The 14,685-nt window shown below is 47.4% G+C and overlaps 1 protein-coding gene across 4 annotated transcripts in view; it reads right to left on the reverse strand.

The window, feature by feature from the left end:
- WDFY3 (WD repeat and FYVE domain containing 3) overlaps positions 1 to 14,685 on the reverse strand; it is a 2,050,643-nt gene that overhangs the window by 867,948 nt on the left and 1,168,010 nt on the right. For all 4 annotated transcript variants that reach the window (XM_086961876.1, XM_086961875.1, XM_086961873.1 and 1 more), the window contains one exon: positions 8,228 to 8,461. In XM_086961876.1, coding sequence (XP_086818002.1) covers positions 8,228 to 8,461 — 234 coding nt within the window. The remainder of the gene's footprint in view (positions 1 to 8,227; positions 8,462 to 14,685) is intronic.

The following is a 14,685-nucleotide window of genomic DNA, read 5'->3' on the forward strand; positions in this document are numbered from 1 at the left end:
CTCAGCCCCCAGGACAGAGAGTAGGAAGGGGAAGAAGTGCCCGGACACACCTCAGGGAGGGGCCCACACAAACAACTCAAAAAGCAGTGGAACCAGAGCCATGACGCCAGGCCGCAGACAGCAGGTGAGACCAGGCTAACAGTGCAGCGACCCCGGAGAAGGATACCCGGAGTGCCACCAAAGGCATTCCAGACCAACAGTCAGGGAATTGCACCTGCAAGTTACTAAACCGCCATGGAGAGCAGAGACCCACAGTCTACCACAACACCCAAGCACAGAACAAGCTATATAACAGCTACCACTTACCCCACATAGGGTATGTAAAGTCCAAAGACATTGGAACCCTCTTAGGAAGAAACTGCTGCAGCAGAGGACAACAGAAAGATCCGCAAGAAAAAAAACCTGCAGAAGGCTTGTCAAGCAGCCAGAGAGAAAAAAAAGAAGGTCTAATCTCAGGGCCAACCTGGTACAGAGAACCCAAAGCAAGAACACATTCAAGAAGGGCCGATCAGCAGTCAACACAACCACAGTCCCAACAAGAGGACTCAAATGCACATGAAGCACACAGATCACACAACCGGGGCGAACCGCCCCAACGAAAGGACAGCTCCCAAAAACCAGATCAACTCACAGGTCACTGAGGGGGAGAGGAGGAGGCCGAAGCCTCGCCAAGAACCTCTGGATGGCCGAGTCTGCTGGGGTGTGGAACAAAAGAGTGCCATTGAAGGGAAGATCTACCAGCTGTTCCCGAACATTTTCCGGGAACACACTGACCTGAAGCCAAGCATTGCGGCGAAGGGCAACCGAAGAAGCCATGGCACGACCAAGCACCTCCGGGATATCCAGAGCGGAGCGAAGAATAAATGCCACCAGCTCCCGGCCATCTAACGCATGGTGCCACAAATCAACACCAGCCCCCTCCTGAGAAGCGAAAAAGAGAAACAAGGGAAACCCTACTCACAACGGAACCAGGGCGATGCGATTATCCAGAAAAACAATGGTTCCTGTGGCATAATATTTATCTTACTACTAGATAAATATGACAAGCTTAATAGCAATTCAATCATTGGAGGCCAGGTGGCAAGGAAGAGAGAAACACAATTGTACCAGTTTAAAACATTTACTTATATTTCAAATGCAAACAAATAGTACTGTAATTTTTCTGCGACATACATATATAGTGCAAAGTGCAATGTGTCCCAAGTGATATTGTGAGCGAAACAAAAAACGTGTATAATTAAAGTGGGCAGTACAAGTTTCAGCTGTGACTATTTACAGGGGAAGGAAACTTGACTTAAAGCAATTATTTCTATCAATTATTAAGCAGCGGCCATACAATCATAGGCGCTGTATTAGTCTGGTTCGTTTCCTAGGGCGTTGACGGCGTTTCGACCCTTATGGTGAGGGTCTCGTCAGGACTGGACAGTGAGGGACGTCTTGCAATGGGGTGTGTTCCAATTTATAACCCATGCGTGAGAAAGTAAAGTAAATTTACTTACAGTGAACCCAGCCGGGCACACTGTGTGTAACAGCTGGTAACGCGTCCTATTTACAATATGGCGGTCAGTGCCGCCTCTGCGCAGGATATTCAGGGATTACCTGTGCGCTTTCATGGTACAGCTCAATCGCTGTCTCCGAACGTTCGTTTGATGCAAAGTTTGTATCAAGCGAACGATCGGACGCCGCGGAGGGCCCTGCACAACACAAGGGATCCGTCGATGTCCTGGGTGGGGGGCGGAGAAGTCAGCCAGGCCTGCAAAGCTGCAGCATATGTCTCCATTTGGGCTCTTGACGCCCCCGCACCGGGAAACAGTGGAAAAGGGGACGATACACAGGCCGCATCAGCCGCTGAGAGCCCACGCCCCCAACAGGCCGGAGACCAGCCCTCGAGGACAAACTGCAACACTTACCAACAGGTGAGCGACGCTCTTGCGACTTCGGAGAGGGACGAGGACGACGACGACAGCGGCTTCAAGAATATTCCGCAAAAGCTGATTGAGGTGATGAAGCCGATCTGGACATGCGAGCCGACAGAAGTTTCATCCGGCGCAGCCGCCGCGACTTCGGTTTCAACCACTGGCATGCCTCGCAATCAGTGGAGTCATGATGCTCCCCCAAAAAACCACATGCAAATGAGGTGAGGGTACATTGCCGACATCAGGCGTCCACAAGACGAGCATGTCTTGAAGCCTGAAGGCATCAGCACACTGTTCCCACAAACACACGCAATAGCGAAAACAGGCCCGGAGCACGAACCGGATCCGCGTTGCACGCGGAAAAGGAAAAACTGACGTAGGCGCGTCGGAGTGGGACTTATGTGATCTCGCTGACGTCACGTACGTGGACAATGCCTGGGCGGAGTCGCATGATGCCGGCGCGCAGGAATCCTGTGGCGGAAAATATTCCGGGTCCAGTCTCACGCGTGGGGATAATTCTACATTAAGGAATCTGCAGCTAGTAGTCTCTATCAGATGCATCTGACAGAGCTTGTAAAATCTTTGTCAACCTTATATCCAAAGGGAGGTTCATCGTCAAATAGCATTTCTAGGATGATATGCTGTACCTCAGTGAGGAACAATGTTGAATGCAATCAACCCTCTGGTGGCTATGTCCACAGTAACAATAATCAATGCTGCAAGTGTTTTCTCACCTTCTGCCAGAATGGCTTTGCTTGTCACTTCCTATCCTCCAGCAGAAGGTCCACATATAGCGCCATGTCCAACCACAGCTTCCGGTCGTATTGACTAATTTTGGCAAGTGTATTAGCAGCCTTGATGGATGTTTCTGCAAGTGTGGACACTCTTTCCAAAGTTATCAATTTTCTCACCTTCTCACTGTGGAGAAGTGCACTGTGAAATAGTATTCCGGAGTAACACTGTGCCACTTGAATAACCACAAAGTCTGCATGCGGATGGTTGATGGGGAATGCACAAGTATTATCATTTGCCCTACATTTTTTGTCCAAACAATACGCCATGCAAAAATGTTTGTTTTTACTCCTCCCTGCCAAATGAAATCAATGATGGGAATCATGTTGATAGATTTCCTCCGTGCCTCCTTAAAATCATACAAAAAGCAGTCTGCTTCTCTAAATGTGATTGGCAAATGAAATCTCTTGGTGGCTCACTCAACCACAGAATGAAGACGAGCAATGCTATCTGGCAGTGAGTCCATAGGCAATGGGTGCTGGCTGGCGCAAGGTATTCATGCGACTCATCTGGTTTGAAAGAAAGTGGCTCTATATATACTGGACCAAGATAAGGTACAGGGTGTATAGAGTTCACACAACCCCAGAGGTATAACAGAGGTTAAAGTCAGGTGTGACCTTACTCTCTAAAATGGTAGCTTGGTCGAGCAGTAAGGCAGTACCAGAGGACAGTGTAAAGCATTTGTTGTACACACTTAGTCAGCTAAAGGTTTCAGACACTCAAAAACTGAACTCCAGGCCAATTGTTTTTATATCAAAGATATGATTGTTTTATTTCTAGAACCAACAGGTATCACAATATATTGTTCTCAATATGAGAGGTCTCAGAAGAGTACTTTGCAGAAAGGCAATACATTTTGTAAACACATCAGGTACAGGGAATGCAGTAGGCAACACAATTCTAAACACAATTTAGCATTGAGCTCAATGGGTTTTTCTATATAAATACAGCTGATTACTTTGTAGATTACTCTGGTAGTTCCAGGACTGGACCCTAGATTCAGTCCTGGGATCTAAGTTGAAAACAGTTTAGTACAAACATTTTAGTTATTGCAGTGATTTTTAAGGAATATAAAGCTATTTTAAAAGTTCACACTTAGAAACTTTTCAATGAAAATCTGGCAATGTTATCCAATGGGAGAAAATTCAGGTTGCAGTTAAAGTACGATCTTGTTACTTTTGTAATCCAGTACTGGGCTCCTAGGTCCAGCGCTGGTGTCTCAACTGAAAACAGGTAAGTAATTACGTTTCAGTATTTGGTATGATTTTTAAAGAATATATCAAGTTTTCAAAAGTAGACACTTAGAAGAAAGTTCACAGAAAAGCACACAATGGATTCCTATCGAGAAAATTCAAGTGACTAGTAAACCCGACTAGGATTACTTTTGCGGTTCAGTACTGGGCTACAAGATGCAGTACTAGCTTCTCTCCTGATCACAGGTGAGTACTTGGGAGTTCGGTTGATTTTATGGGACTATTTTAAGTTTTCAAAACTTCACACTTAGAAGATTTTTCGAGTCAAACCAGTCAATGTTATCCAATGGCAGGTAAGTAAGTTATTGGTTTCCAGGTGAGTACTCGACTGGGAAAGTTAGGGTCCTGGGCATAGACTCAGGGGTCCCCCAGGGTCAGGTAGGTACAGTTGGTTAGCCCTCAGCGGCACTGGGGAAGCCGGGTGCAGAGGTAGTTAGGCCCTATGTTATCCAATGTGGGGCAGGGGGTCTCTGGTTGGTGGGTGCTGGCTAGCAGGCCACATGGCTGTGGGAGCTGGGCTCCTGGTTACTTGCCCAGGGCCAAGGGGGAAGTAGGATAGGACAAAAGTTGCACAGCCAGAGTCACTCGGGCGGTTGGGTGCAGGGTGCTTATGAGCCGTCGGGCGCTTAATGTTATTCAACGGGAAAAGTAAAAAAGGTAACAAAGGCTGCAGACTCGGGGACGGAGATTCTTCAGGTGCGACCACCACTTTGAGAGGTAACTTGGGATCTTGGAGAAGAGGTAGGCATCCCAAAGGCAGGCACAGGTGGCTGCAGGGAGCCGGGTGCAGGGGTGTCTTTTGGTGTCGGAAATCTTACCCTCGGCTGGTAACGGTTGGTGGGGTCGCTGGTTCTGAGGCTGCAGGCGTAGTCTGGTTTGTCGAGGAGGTCCTTTGGGCACTGGACTTCGGGTCCCAGTCGCCGGAGGGACGTCCTCGTGGTCTTGGATCACTCGGGCACAGGCCGGGCTCGGCGGGTGCAGAGTGGGCAGGTCTTGAGGTTCCTGGCTGGCACCAGGGGGTGGTTGTTGAAGCAGAGCCTCTGCTTATGGGAGTCCCAGTCTTTAAAAGGGTCAAGGCAGGCAGGTCCTCTGGGTGTCCCAAGGTTGCTGTCCGCAGGAGTCGCCGGGATTAAGTAGGAGCAGGTTCCAGGATCGACAGGCCGGTAGGCCTGGGGCCAAGTCAGTGGTTGTGATCCTGTTGGTAGCAGCTGCATGGTGGGTCTTCTTCTTGATCTTCTTTCTTCTTTTCTTATCGGGATCTGAGGAAGGAAGGTTCAGGAGGCCCCTAAATACTAAATTTAGGGGCGTTACAGGTAGGGCAAGGGCAGGGACCAATAGGTCCCTGTCCTGTGGTGGGTACACCCCCTAGCCTGCTCCTCTCCTGTGGGAGGGGGGCAGGAGCCTAGCTGGGATTGGGCAGGGCTCCCCATCTTCAAGATGGCTGGAGCCCGGGGTCGTGCTTCACCTCGCCTCTCCCACCTGAGGGGTGGGGTTGGCACAGGCTGGCACACCCCCCTTCCTGACATAGGGTTTCCCGCCAGTCTTCCAGTCAGAGTGGGGGTTGGAACTGGTGGGGGCCAGTTGCTGAGTACAGCAAATGGTCTGGAGAAGCTCACAGAGGCGGCATGCCTTTGAGGCTTCCCCCTGCCCATCCTGGGGGAGGAGACCTAGCACCTCGCCCAGGATGTGCATTGTTGCAGGCCCAGGAGAGCGGGGGCTCTCCACCCAGGGGTCCAGCAACATGTCTGCTGTGTGGCAGCCTCTGCAGCCACTCAGACCAGACGTGGATTGTAGGTTAGGTTTTTAGGGGGCATCTCTAAGATGCCCTCTGGGGCATTTTACATTAAACCCCACACTGGCATCAGTGCGGGTTTAATGTGCTTAGAAGTTTGGTACCAAACTTGTCAGACTTCAGTGTAGCCATTATGGTGCTGTGGAGTTCGTAAAGACAACCTCACAGCACCATATACTCTTAATGGCATCACTGCACTTACAGTGCCCAGAAATGGCTCTGGGTACTGTAGGGGCACAGGGCTCATGCACCTGTGCCCACATCACTGGGCATCCAGCTAGAGGGGTGACTGAAGTATGCCAGGGCAGTGGGTTCTGTAGGCATGGCACACAGGGATGTGTGCCATGTCGACTCTCTGTTTAGTTTTGTATTTAGAAACTCAGCCAGCAAAGGCAGTATGTGGGTGTCAGGGTACAGGGCCCCTAAGGGCGGCACAATAAGTGATGCAGCCCTTAGGGGTCTTCGCTGGGTACCATTTACTAGGGGCTGATAGGTGGCCAGAGGTGCCAATTGGGTTTTAGGTTCAATACAGTTTTAGGGAAGGAACACAGGCCCTGGGTACCTGGTTGACAGGAGCCCAGGGCACACTCAGTCAAGGCACATCAGCAGTTCAAAAGTGGGGGCATACCAATGCAAGAAAGACGGCACTTTCTCACACGGTTATACTAGAGGGTGTATGAAAGCTTACCTGTTTCACTCTGAGCATCATATGATATATCAACATCATGCAGAGATGGTGGTGGTGTTACTGGTTCAGGCACAAGCGTTCACTTGGCCTGAGCTTATGGCTGAAGCAGTTGCGCTGCAGTATCAGTAAAAGATTGAAGGCTGGTGTAGTAGTATGACATCATCTGATGCAAGTCATGAATAACAAAACCTTCTTCTTAGGCTGGTTGCCATATTGGAGCTCCACATAATATTCTTCATATGAGGATCACAATGAGAATGACCGAGTCCCAACTGTAACTCGTTGTCACCTTCTTCAGAATGTCTTCAAAACTGTTGTTCCTAGGGGGTTCTTTTCCCATGTATGTCCTCATTCTCATCATTCTCCTGTGAAATTTATATGGAGATCAGTCATGTTGTAGCTGCTTCAGACTCTAATCAAGCAACTCTCCTTACATGTTGACCAGCTTTCTTGGTGGACAAGGAGAGATCTTGCACAGGGATGTATCTTATGAGTTAAGAGATATCAACTGTGCAGATAATGGCTTTGCAGCTGGTTTGGTAAAATAATCACATGGACTTGTTGGAAGAGATGTTGTCTGCTGAATAGGAGGACTGGTCATCAGAAAAGGCAGTGGAGCTTGGACTATACGAAGCGCCAACAGACCGTTCGTCTACAATTGTTTAAGAGTCGGCTCCGTGGTGGTAGGTTGAGACGTCAGCAACGTGTCAGCAGTGGTCGTGTGCAGCGATTTTGCCAGTATCATTGTGGTCTTGGAAGTCTTTCTTTGCAAAACACACCTCTGAAGGACTCTGCATGGAAGTTCAAAGCATTTTCGCCAAATACAGACGGTCTGACATTTACAGATCTCGCTCTCTCAGAATGTCCATCCTCTCTGTGTTGTTTGAGGGGTTTCTTTATTTTGGGGGAAGATACCTAATCAGAAGTAGTGGCCTCCAAAGATGTCTTACTTTGGAGCACCTGGAGCAGGAAACCATCACAGCTGTTGCTAGTTATGGTAGAGAAAATCATACATCTTACAACCTTTGGTCTCAACTCTGGGGTTCAGCCAACAGATGCAACCTTACGGAGGGTCATTACCATGAAGTATTTTCCTGACAGACGAAGCACATGGTCTTAACCATGCTTTCTTGGAATCTGTAATTTCGACAGAAAAACTAAAAATTCCAGTGAGTTATTACCTAGAAACAGTGGCCCTACAAGAGGAAATCCTCTAGGTCAAAGACGTATCCAGCAATAATTGAAAAACTGTGCCAAATGATGTCCTGAGCATCTGAACATGAACTGTCTTCCACGCTACATGCAGTTGAAAATCTGAAGGCTAGTGGCCTTGAGAGGAGTGGAGATCAGTGTGTCTTATCTATATGGTTGGTTATGCATCATTTCCAATTATGCGAAAATGGTACTAAAACAAATGCTTGCTATGTATTGCTAAATCGCTTAATAAATTTGACCTTACTGGTGTTATATTATCGGTAGACTCCCAGCTTGAGAAAAGGTACTGATTCAAGTATGTGAATCATTGAAACATCCAATGCTGGATAATGTTTTCTGCCATAACACTTGCAACACAACTTTTATCCTTAATATAAATTTCCTAAAAAATACTTCATAAATCTAAGTTTGCGCAAATTGTCCAAATTCTTTTATTTTAAATAAAGTAACTACATATTGTGAAGAGGGGCCTAGTCAGAGATTACAATTCACCATCACTGAAGGAAAAGACAAACTTATACTTTACTAGTACCAAGGGTTACAGAAACAACAAAAAAACACTGGCATCTACCTCCAGAAGAATGTCTATGACAGGCGTCTGTTTGCTGGCGGGTGTAAGGCAGAGGTTGTCAATTATCAGGACACGCATGAAGTCAAACACAAACTTTTTGGCTGGGTGGTTGGTCAGGTAAGTCTTGGAGCCAACATTGCAGTATTCAGACTGGCTTCTGTTCATTCCCGAGTCAGAGGAAAATGCCCTGAATTCTTCAGCAGGTGATCCAACCTCATCATCAAGATCAGTTACCTAGGCAGTGAGAAATAGAATGTCATGAGCTTGTTCCAAATCAAATGAAGCAACATTTGGTTAAGTCTTGTCTCATCCAGCTCACTTGGAAAATAAAACCTACTCTTGAGCAAGACACTGAGATTATCATTAAAGTGAAATGTACCAATTTAAAAGAACACTTTAGGACACTCTTCTCCAAGATGTAAACCAACGAAAAGAAAAAACTCTTTGTTTGCTCTTATCAATTTTCTTTTTAAAGCAAGTCCTACATTCTACAATGAGCACATATGTCATTGAACAACAAGGCACAATAACTTGCATGTTTCTGGTATTCTCAATTTTGGGCTCCACCTTTGACCATTTAGAAAATATCAAACAGGAAACTGGGCAACATTGTGAACAAAAACATTTGCAATCTAACATTATGACCTTTGGAATAGTGGTACCAGTATCGTCAACGTTTAGGTCTCAATACTCTACTTAAAAAGGTGTGAACAGAGATGAAAATGTTAGTGGTCTGGTGAGAGTTAGCAGTAATGTTGATGTCATTTAGGCAATAGAGGTATGTATTAAATAAGGTATGTCAATTTTTCTCACTGTAATTATCCCTACGATGAACGTCTCACACCAATATATATTATTCACTGGCAGTAGGAAATTGATTTTTTTGTTTGCTTTGGGGCCGCCCTAATTAAACCATTTCCCGGGGCCTGATGACATACACTGTCCTGGAGACCCCATCCTCCGGTACACTATGCTGCTCCCTACCTGGGAGAATGAGGTCAGTGAATACAATTGCAATTCCCTGACTGCACTCTGTGGGGCAGGGAACACAGCTTTGCTTGCTCCTTGCCGGAGGAGCACAGAAAATGCTGCTCCTTACAAGTGGGAGTAAAGGAATAGAGCAAGCTACCACCACACCCAGGATAGCTGCTGCCTGGGAAGCAGGCAGGGGGGACAGGGGTTCCTCAATCAGTTACCAACATAAAAATAAAAGTTGTTTGTGCCAAGAATGGGAAGATTCACTTTGAGGTCTTCTAGTAGTCAATGTTGAGTCAATACGGCAGGATGCTTTAGAGCATTTGACAAAAACGCTATAGAAAAATAAAAGTTTGTTGATTCAAGTGACTGTTTTAATTTCTGGAGTTGCAGAACTCTGAATGGCCCCGAACAGAGGTTTCTCAGTTTTGCACAGAAAGTTTAGGTTTGCTCTTTCAAGTGAGGTCCAAGAAAAAGGTAGAGTCCCAAAACACATTTTTAACATTCCTTTTTCCATGGGAACTATTGGTACAGCTACAGCCCAAATGCCTGAACAAACTTACACCACATATGGCAGAAGGATAGATCTTGGTCCCGAAAGAGTGCTTTTTGTGATCTTGGTGTAAATCTGTTGAGTACTTTTTGCGCAACAAAGGCTCAAAACTTTGCATATAACATGCTGCAGAGGCTCGGCGAACCGGACAGATCTCATGCTGAGATCCGTTTGGCTGCCACTGCTTCAACAATGATTTGGCGGCAGCTTTCTTAGGACCCAGGACTTGGCCATCAGTAGCACCCAACCTTTTTTGTCTGTAAGGCTGATATATATCAGTCTTACAAACAAAAAGGGTGAGTGCTCCTTACTGATTGCTATAGTTGAACTGCTGTGGATCATAATTCACACACTGCTACAAGTGTTAAGGATACCCAAGTAAGAAGTACAAATTTCAATATTTTAGTTGGATTTAAGACTTGTAGCCATGGTCACATTAGCATGGAGAGCGCGATCCATAGAGAAAAGTTAAAAAGTGATGGTGATAAATATGCATGTACATTCCAGGCTGAAAATTTTACAATGATATGGTAAGGTTACTAGACTCTTTGTCGAGAGGATGGTGCCCAAATGCATGATAGGCTATGGCAAGGTGTCTTAGGAAAACACTAATCGCACAAGTTACTTACCTTCGGTAATGATATATCTGTAAGAAACATTAGTAGTAATAGATTCCTTACCTTAGAATTACCCCCAGGCGTCAGACTGGATCCGGAGAGTTTTCGTCAGCAGTACCCCTGCGCATCGGTAGGCGTGATTGTGCGGCTCCGCATGCGTTGTGGTCACTGAGACGACGTCGCTGGAGCTACTTAGATGCGCCCACGCGCGCTGTCAGTTCTGTACACGACTTTCTGCGCCAGGAGAGCAGAGCCATGCAAGAAACTGACCACTGGTGCCATGAAACTAGGGCCCTGAATGGGATGACTTTAACCCTAGAAAGGCGTTCACAGAACGGGGAGGATGGGTGGGGCGGTAAGGAATCTGTCACTGTGAGAAAGTGCCATCTTTCTTGCATGGTATGCCCCCACTTTTTGCTGAATTGCTGATGTGCTTTGACTGAGTGTGCCGTAGGCTCCTGCCAATCAGGTGCCCTGGGCCTTTGTTCCTTCCCTAAAACTGTATTGAAGCTAAAACCCGATTGGCATTTCTGGCCACATGTCAGCCCCTGGTAAATGGTACCCTAGGTATCCAGGGCATTGTGACCAGACCCCTAAGGACTGCAGCACTTATTGTGCCACCCTTAGGGGCCCTGCACCCTGACACCCACACTCTGCCTTAGCAGACTGAGTGTCCTGGTGCAGAACTAAACAAAGAGTCGACGTGGCACACATCCCTGTGTGCCATGCTCACAAACCCACTGCCCTGGCATATATCAGTCACCCCTATAGCTGGGTTCCCTATACAAGTGGTGTGGGCACAGGTGCATGAGCACTGTGCCCCTACAAAACCCAGGACCATTCCTGGGTACTGTAAGTGCAGTGATGCCATTAAGAGTATATGGTGCTGGGAAGTTGGCCTTAAGAACTCCACAGCACCATAATGGCTACACTGAAGACTGACAAGTTTGATATCAAACTTCTCAGCACATTGAACCCACACTGGTGCCAGTGTGGGATTTAATGTAAAATGCACTACAGAGGGCATCTAAGAGGTGCCCCTGAAACTTAACCTACAATCCACGTCCTGTCTGAGAGGCTGTCTAGGCTGCCACACAGCAGATATGTTGCAGGACCCCTGGGTGGTGAGCCCCCGTTCACCTGGGCCTGCAACAATGCACATCCTGGGCGAGGTGCTAGGTCTCCTCCCCCAGGATGGGCAGGGGGAAGCTTCAAAGGCATACCGCCTTTGTGAGCTTCTCCAGGCCACTTGCTGTACTCAGCAACTGGCCCCCACCAGTTATGACCCCCACTCTGGCAAAAAGACTGGCTGGAACCCCTACATGAGGAAAGGGGGTGTGCCATCCTGTGCCAACTCCAGCACTCAGGTTGGAGAGGCGAGGCGAAGCACAACTCCAGGCTCCGGACATCTTGCAGATGGGGAGCCCTGCCCAATCAGAGATAGGCTCCTGCCCCCCTCACACAGGAGAGGAGCAGGATAGGGGGTGTACTCACCTCAGGACAGGGACCTATTGGTCCCTGCCCTTCCCCTACCTGTAACGCCCCTAAAATTAGTATTTAGGGGCACCCTGAACCTTCCTTCCTCAGATCCCGATTTCAAAACATGAAAGAAGACCAAGAAGACAACCTGCCGTGCAGATGCTAACAAGAGGACGACATCAACTAACTTGGCCCCAGCCCTACAGGCCGGTTGATCCTTGAACCTGCTCCTGCTAAATCCCGGCATCTCCTGCGGACAGCAACCTCGAGAACCCCGGAGGACCTGCCTGCCTTGACCCTCTTAGAGACTGGGACTCCCTTGAGCAGTGGTTCTGCTCAAACAGCAATACCCCTGGTGCCAGCCGGTAACCGCAAATCCATCCCACTTGGCACCCGCCGAGCCCGGCCTGTGCCCAATTGGACAAAGACCCAGAGGACGTCCTCCCAGCGATTCTGACCTGGAATCCAGTGCCTAACTACCCTCCTCGACGACCCAGAAGACGCCTACAACCTCAGAACTAGGGACCACTCCAACAGCGACCAGCAGAGGGTAAGATTTCCCGGCGTCCAAAAACACCCCTGCACCCGGCGCCCCCCGGCCTCCTGTGCCCAACTCCGGGATGCCTACCTATCCTCAAAGATACCAACTTACCCCTCGAAGTGTGGGTCGCTCCTGAGGAATCTCCGTCCCTGAGCCTGCAGCCTTTGTTCCCTTTTGAAGATCTCCATTGAATAACATTGAGCACACCGATGGCTCAAAAGCCCCCTGCACCCAACCGCCCGAGTGCCCCTGGCAGTGCAACCTTTGTCCTATTCTACTTCCCCATTTGCCCTGAGCAAGTGACCAGGAGCGCAGCTCCCACAGCCGCGTAGCCTTCTAGTCAGCAGCCACACAACCGAAGGCCCCCTGCCTCTCATTGGATAACATTGGGCCTAACTACCTCTGCACCCGGCTGCCCCTGTGCCGCTGAGGGTGTACCAACTGTACCTAACTGACCCTGGGAGTCGAGTACTTACCTAAAAGCCGATAACTCACTTTTCTTCCATAGGCTAACATTGACTGGTTTCACTAGGAAATTCTTCTAAGTGTGGAGTTTGGGAACTTCAAAATATTCATCTAAAATCAGCCGAACAACGCATTCCGATTTACTCACCTGTTATCAGGAGAGACCTCAGCGCTGCATCTTGTAGCTCAGTACTGACCCTGAAAAGTCATTTTAACGTACTTACCAGTAACTTGGATTTCCTTCCATAGGATATCAATGCCTGCTTTTTGCTGAAAAAGTTTCTGTGTCGATTTTTGAAACTTACAAATATTCTTTAAAAATCCTGCCAATGATAAAAACTTAATTACTTGCATGTTTTAGATAGATGTCCCAGTGCTGAACCTAGGAGCCCAGCACCGGATTACAAAAGTAACGTAAACATATTTTACCTGCAAACTGAATTTCCTTCCATAGGATAACATTGGTAATTTCATCCAGAAAAGTTTCGAAGTGTCAACTTTTAAAATACAATAATATTCCTTAAAAATCACTACTGTAACCAAAACGATTTTACTTAACTGTTTACAGCACATGTCCCGGGACTGAATCTAGGATCCAGTCCTGTGGTTAGAAAAGTAATCTACAAAGTAATTATTTGTTTTTAACTAGAAAATCCCATTGAGCTTAATGTTGCATTGTGTTTGAAATTGTGTTGCCTATTGCAACAAACTAACTATTGCATTCAAAGAGTATAGCCTATTTGAAACGTATTTAACTAAAGTAATCCATTCTGAGAAAGTATATTTTGATGCCTTGTTGGTTCTAAAATAAAACAACTGTATCTTTTGATAAAAAACAATTAGCCTAGCGTCCAGTTCTTGAGTGTGTGATACCATTTGCTGACTGAGTGTGTACAACAAATGCTTTACACTGTCCTCTGATACTGCCTTACTGCTCGACCAAGCTAGAGAGTAAGGTTATATCTAACTTTAGCCTCTGCCAAACCAGTGTGGACTCTATACACACTGTACCTTACTTTGGTCCAGTATATACAGTTACTTTCTTACAATCACTACTAATGTTTCTTACAGATATATTGTTACCGAAGGTAAGTAACATGTGCATCTGAAATAAACACATAGTGATAGATTCCTTACCTTAGAATAGATACCCAAGCAATACCAACCCCTGTGGTGGGTCTGTGAACCAAGATCACACCAGGAAGTCCTGGAGAACAGAACGGCCAAAGAAGCTGTCTCTCCGGACTTGGCTGTCCAGGCAGTAATGCTTGGTAAACGTGTGCAGAGAGGCCCGCGTAGCTACCTGACAGAGGTCATGCAAGGGAACTCCCCGTCCCAAAGCAGTAGTGGTTGCCGTCGCCCTAGTAGAATGGGTGAGTAGCCCCACTGGGGGCTCATTTTTAGCCAAAGAATTGCAAGCCTTAATGCACAGAATGACCCACCGAGAGATGGTCCGCTTGTTCATGGTCTGACCTTTCTTGGCGACAACGTAGCCAATAAAGAGCTGGTCATCCACCCAGAACTGTTGTGTGCGGTTGAGGTATAATGAGAGCGCACGCTTTGGGTCCAGGCGGTGGAGCCTCTCCTCCTTTTTTGAGGGATGCGGAGACCGAAACAAGGTAGGCAAAGTGATGGTCTCCCCGATGTGAAAGGCAGTGACAACCTTTGGCAGAAAAGATGGATGAGTCCTTAGAACAACTTTATCCGGATGGACAGAGAGAAAAGGAGGTTTAGAAGAAAGGGCGTGGAGCTCACTCACTCTTCTGGCGGGGGTGATAGGCACCAGGAAAGCTGTTTTTAAAGTAATAAGACGAAGAGGACAGTAGTG

Source organism: Lissotriton vulgaris, chromosome 3_1 (assembly GCF_964263255.1).
Source record: "Lissotriton vulgaris chromosome 3_1, aLisVul1.2, whole genome shotgun sequence".
In the NCBI taxonomy this organism is placed as follows: Eukaryota; Metazoa; Chordata; class Amphibia; order Caudata; family Salamandridae; genus Lissotriton; species Lissotriton vulgaris.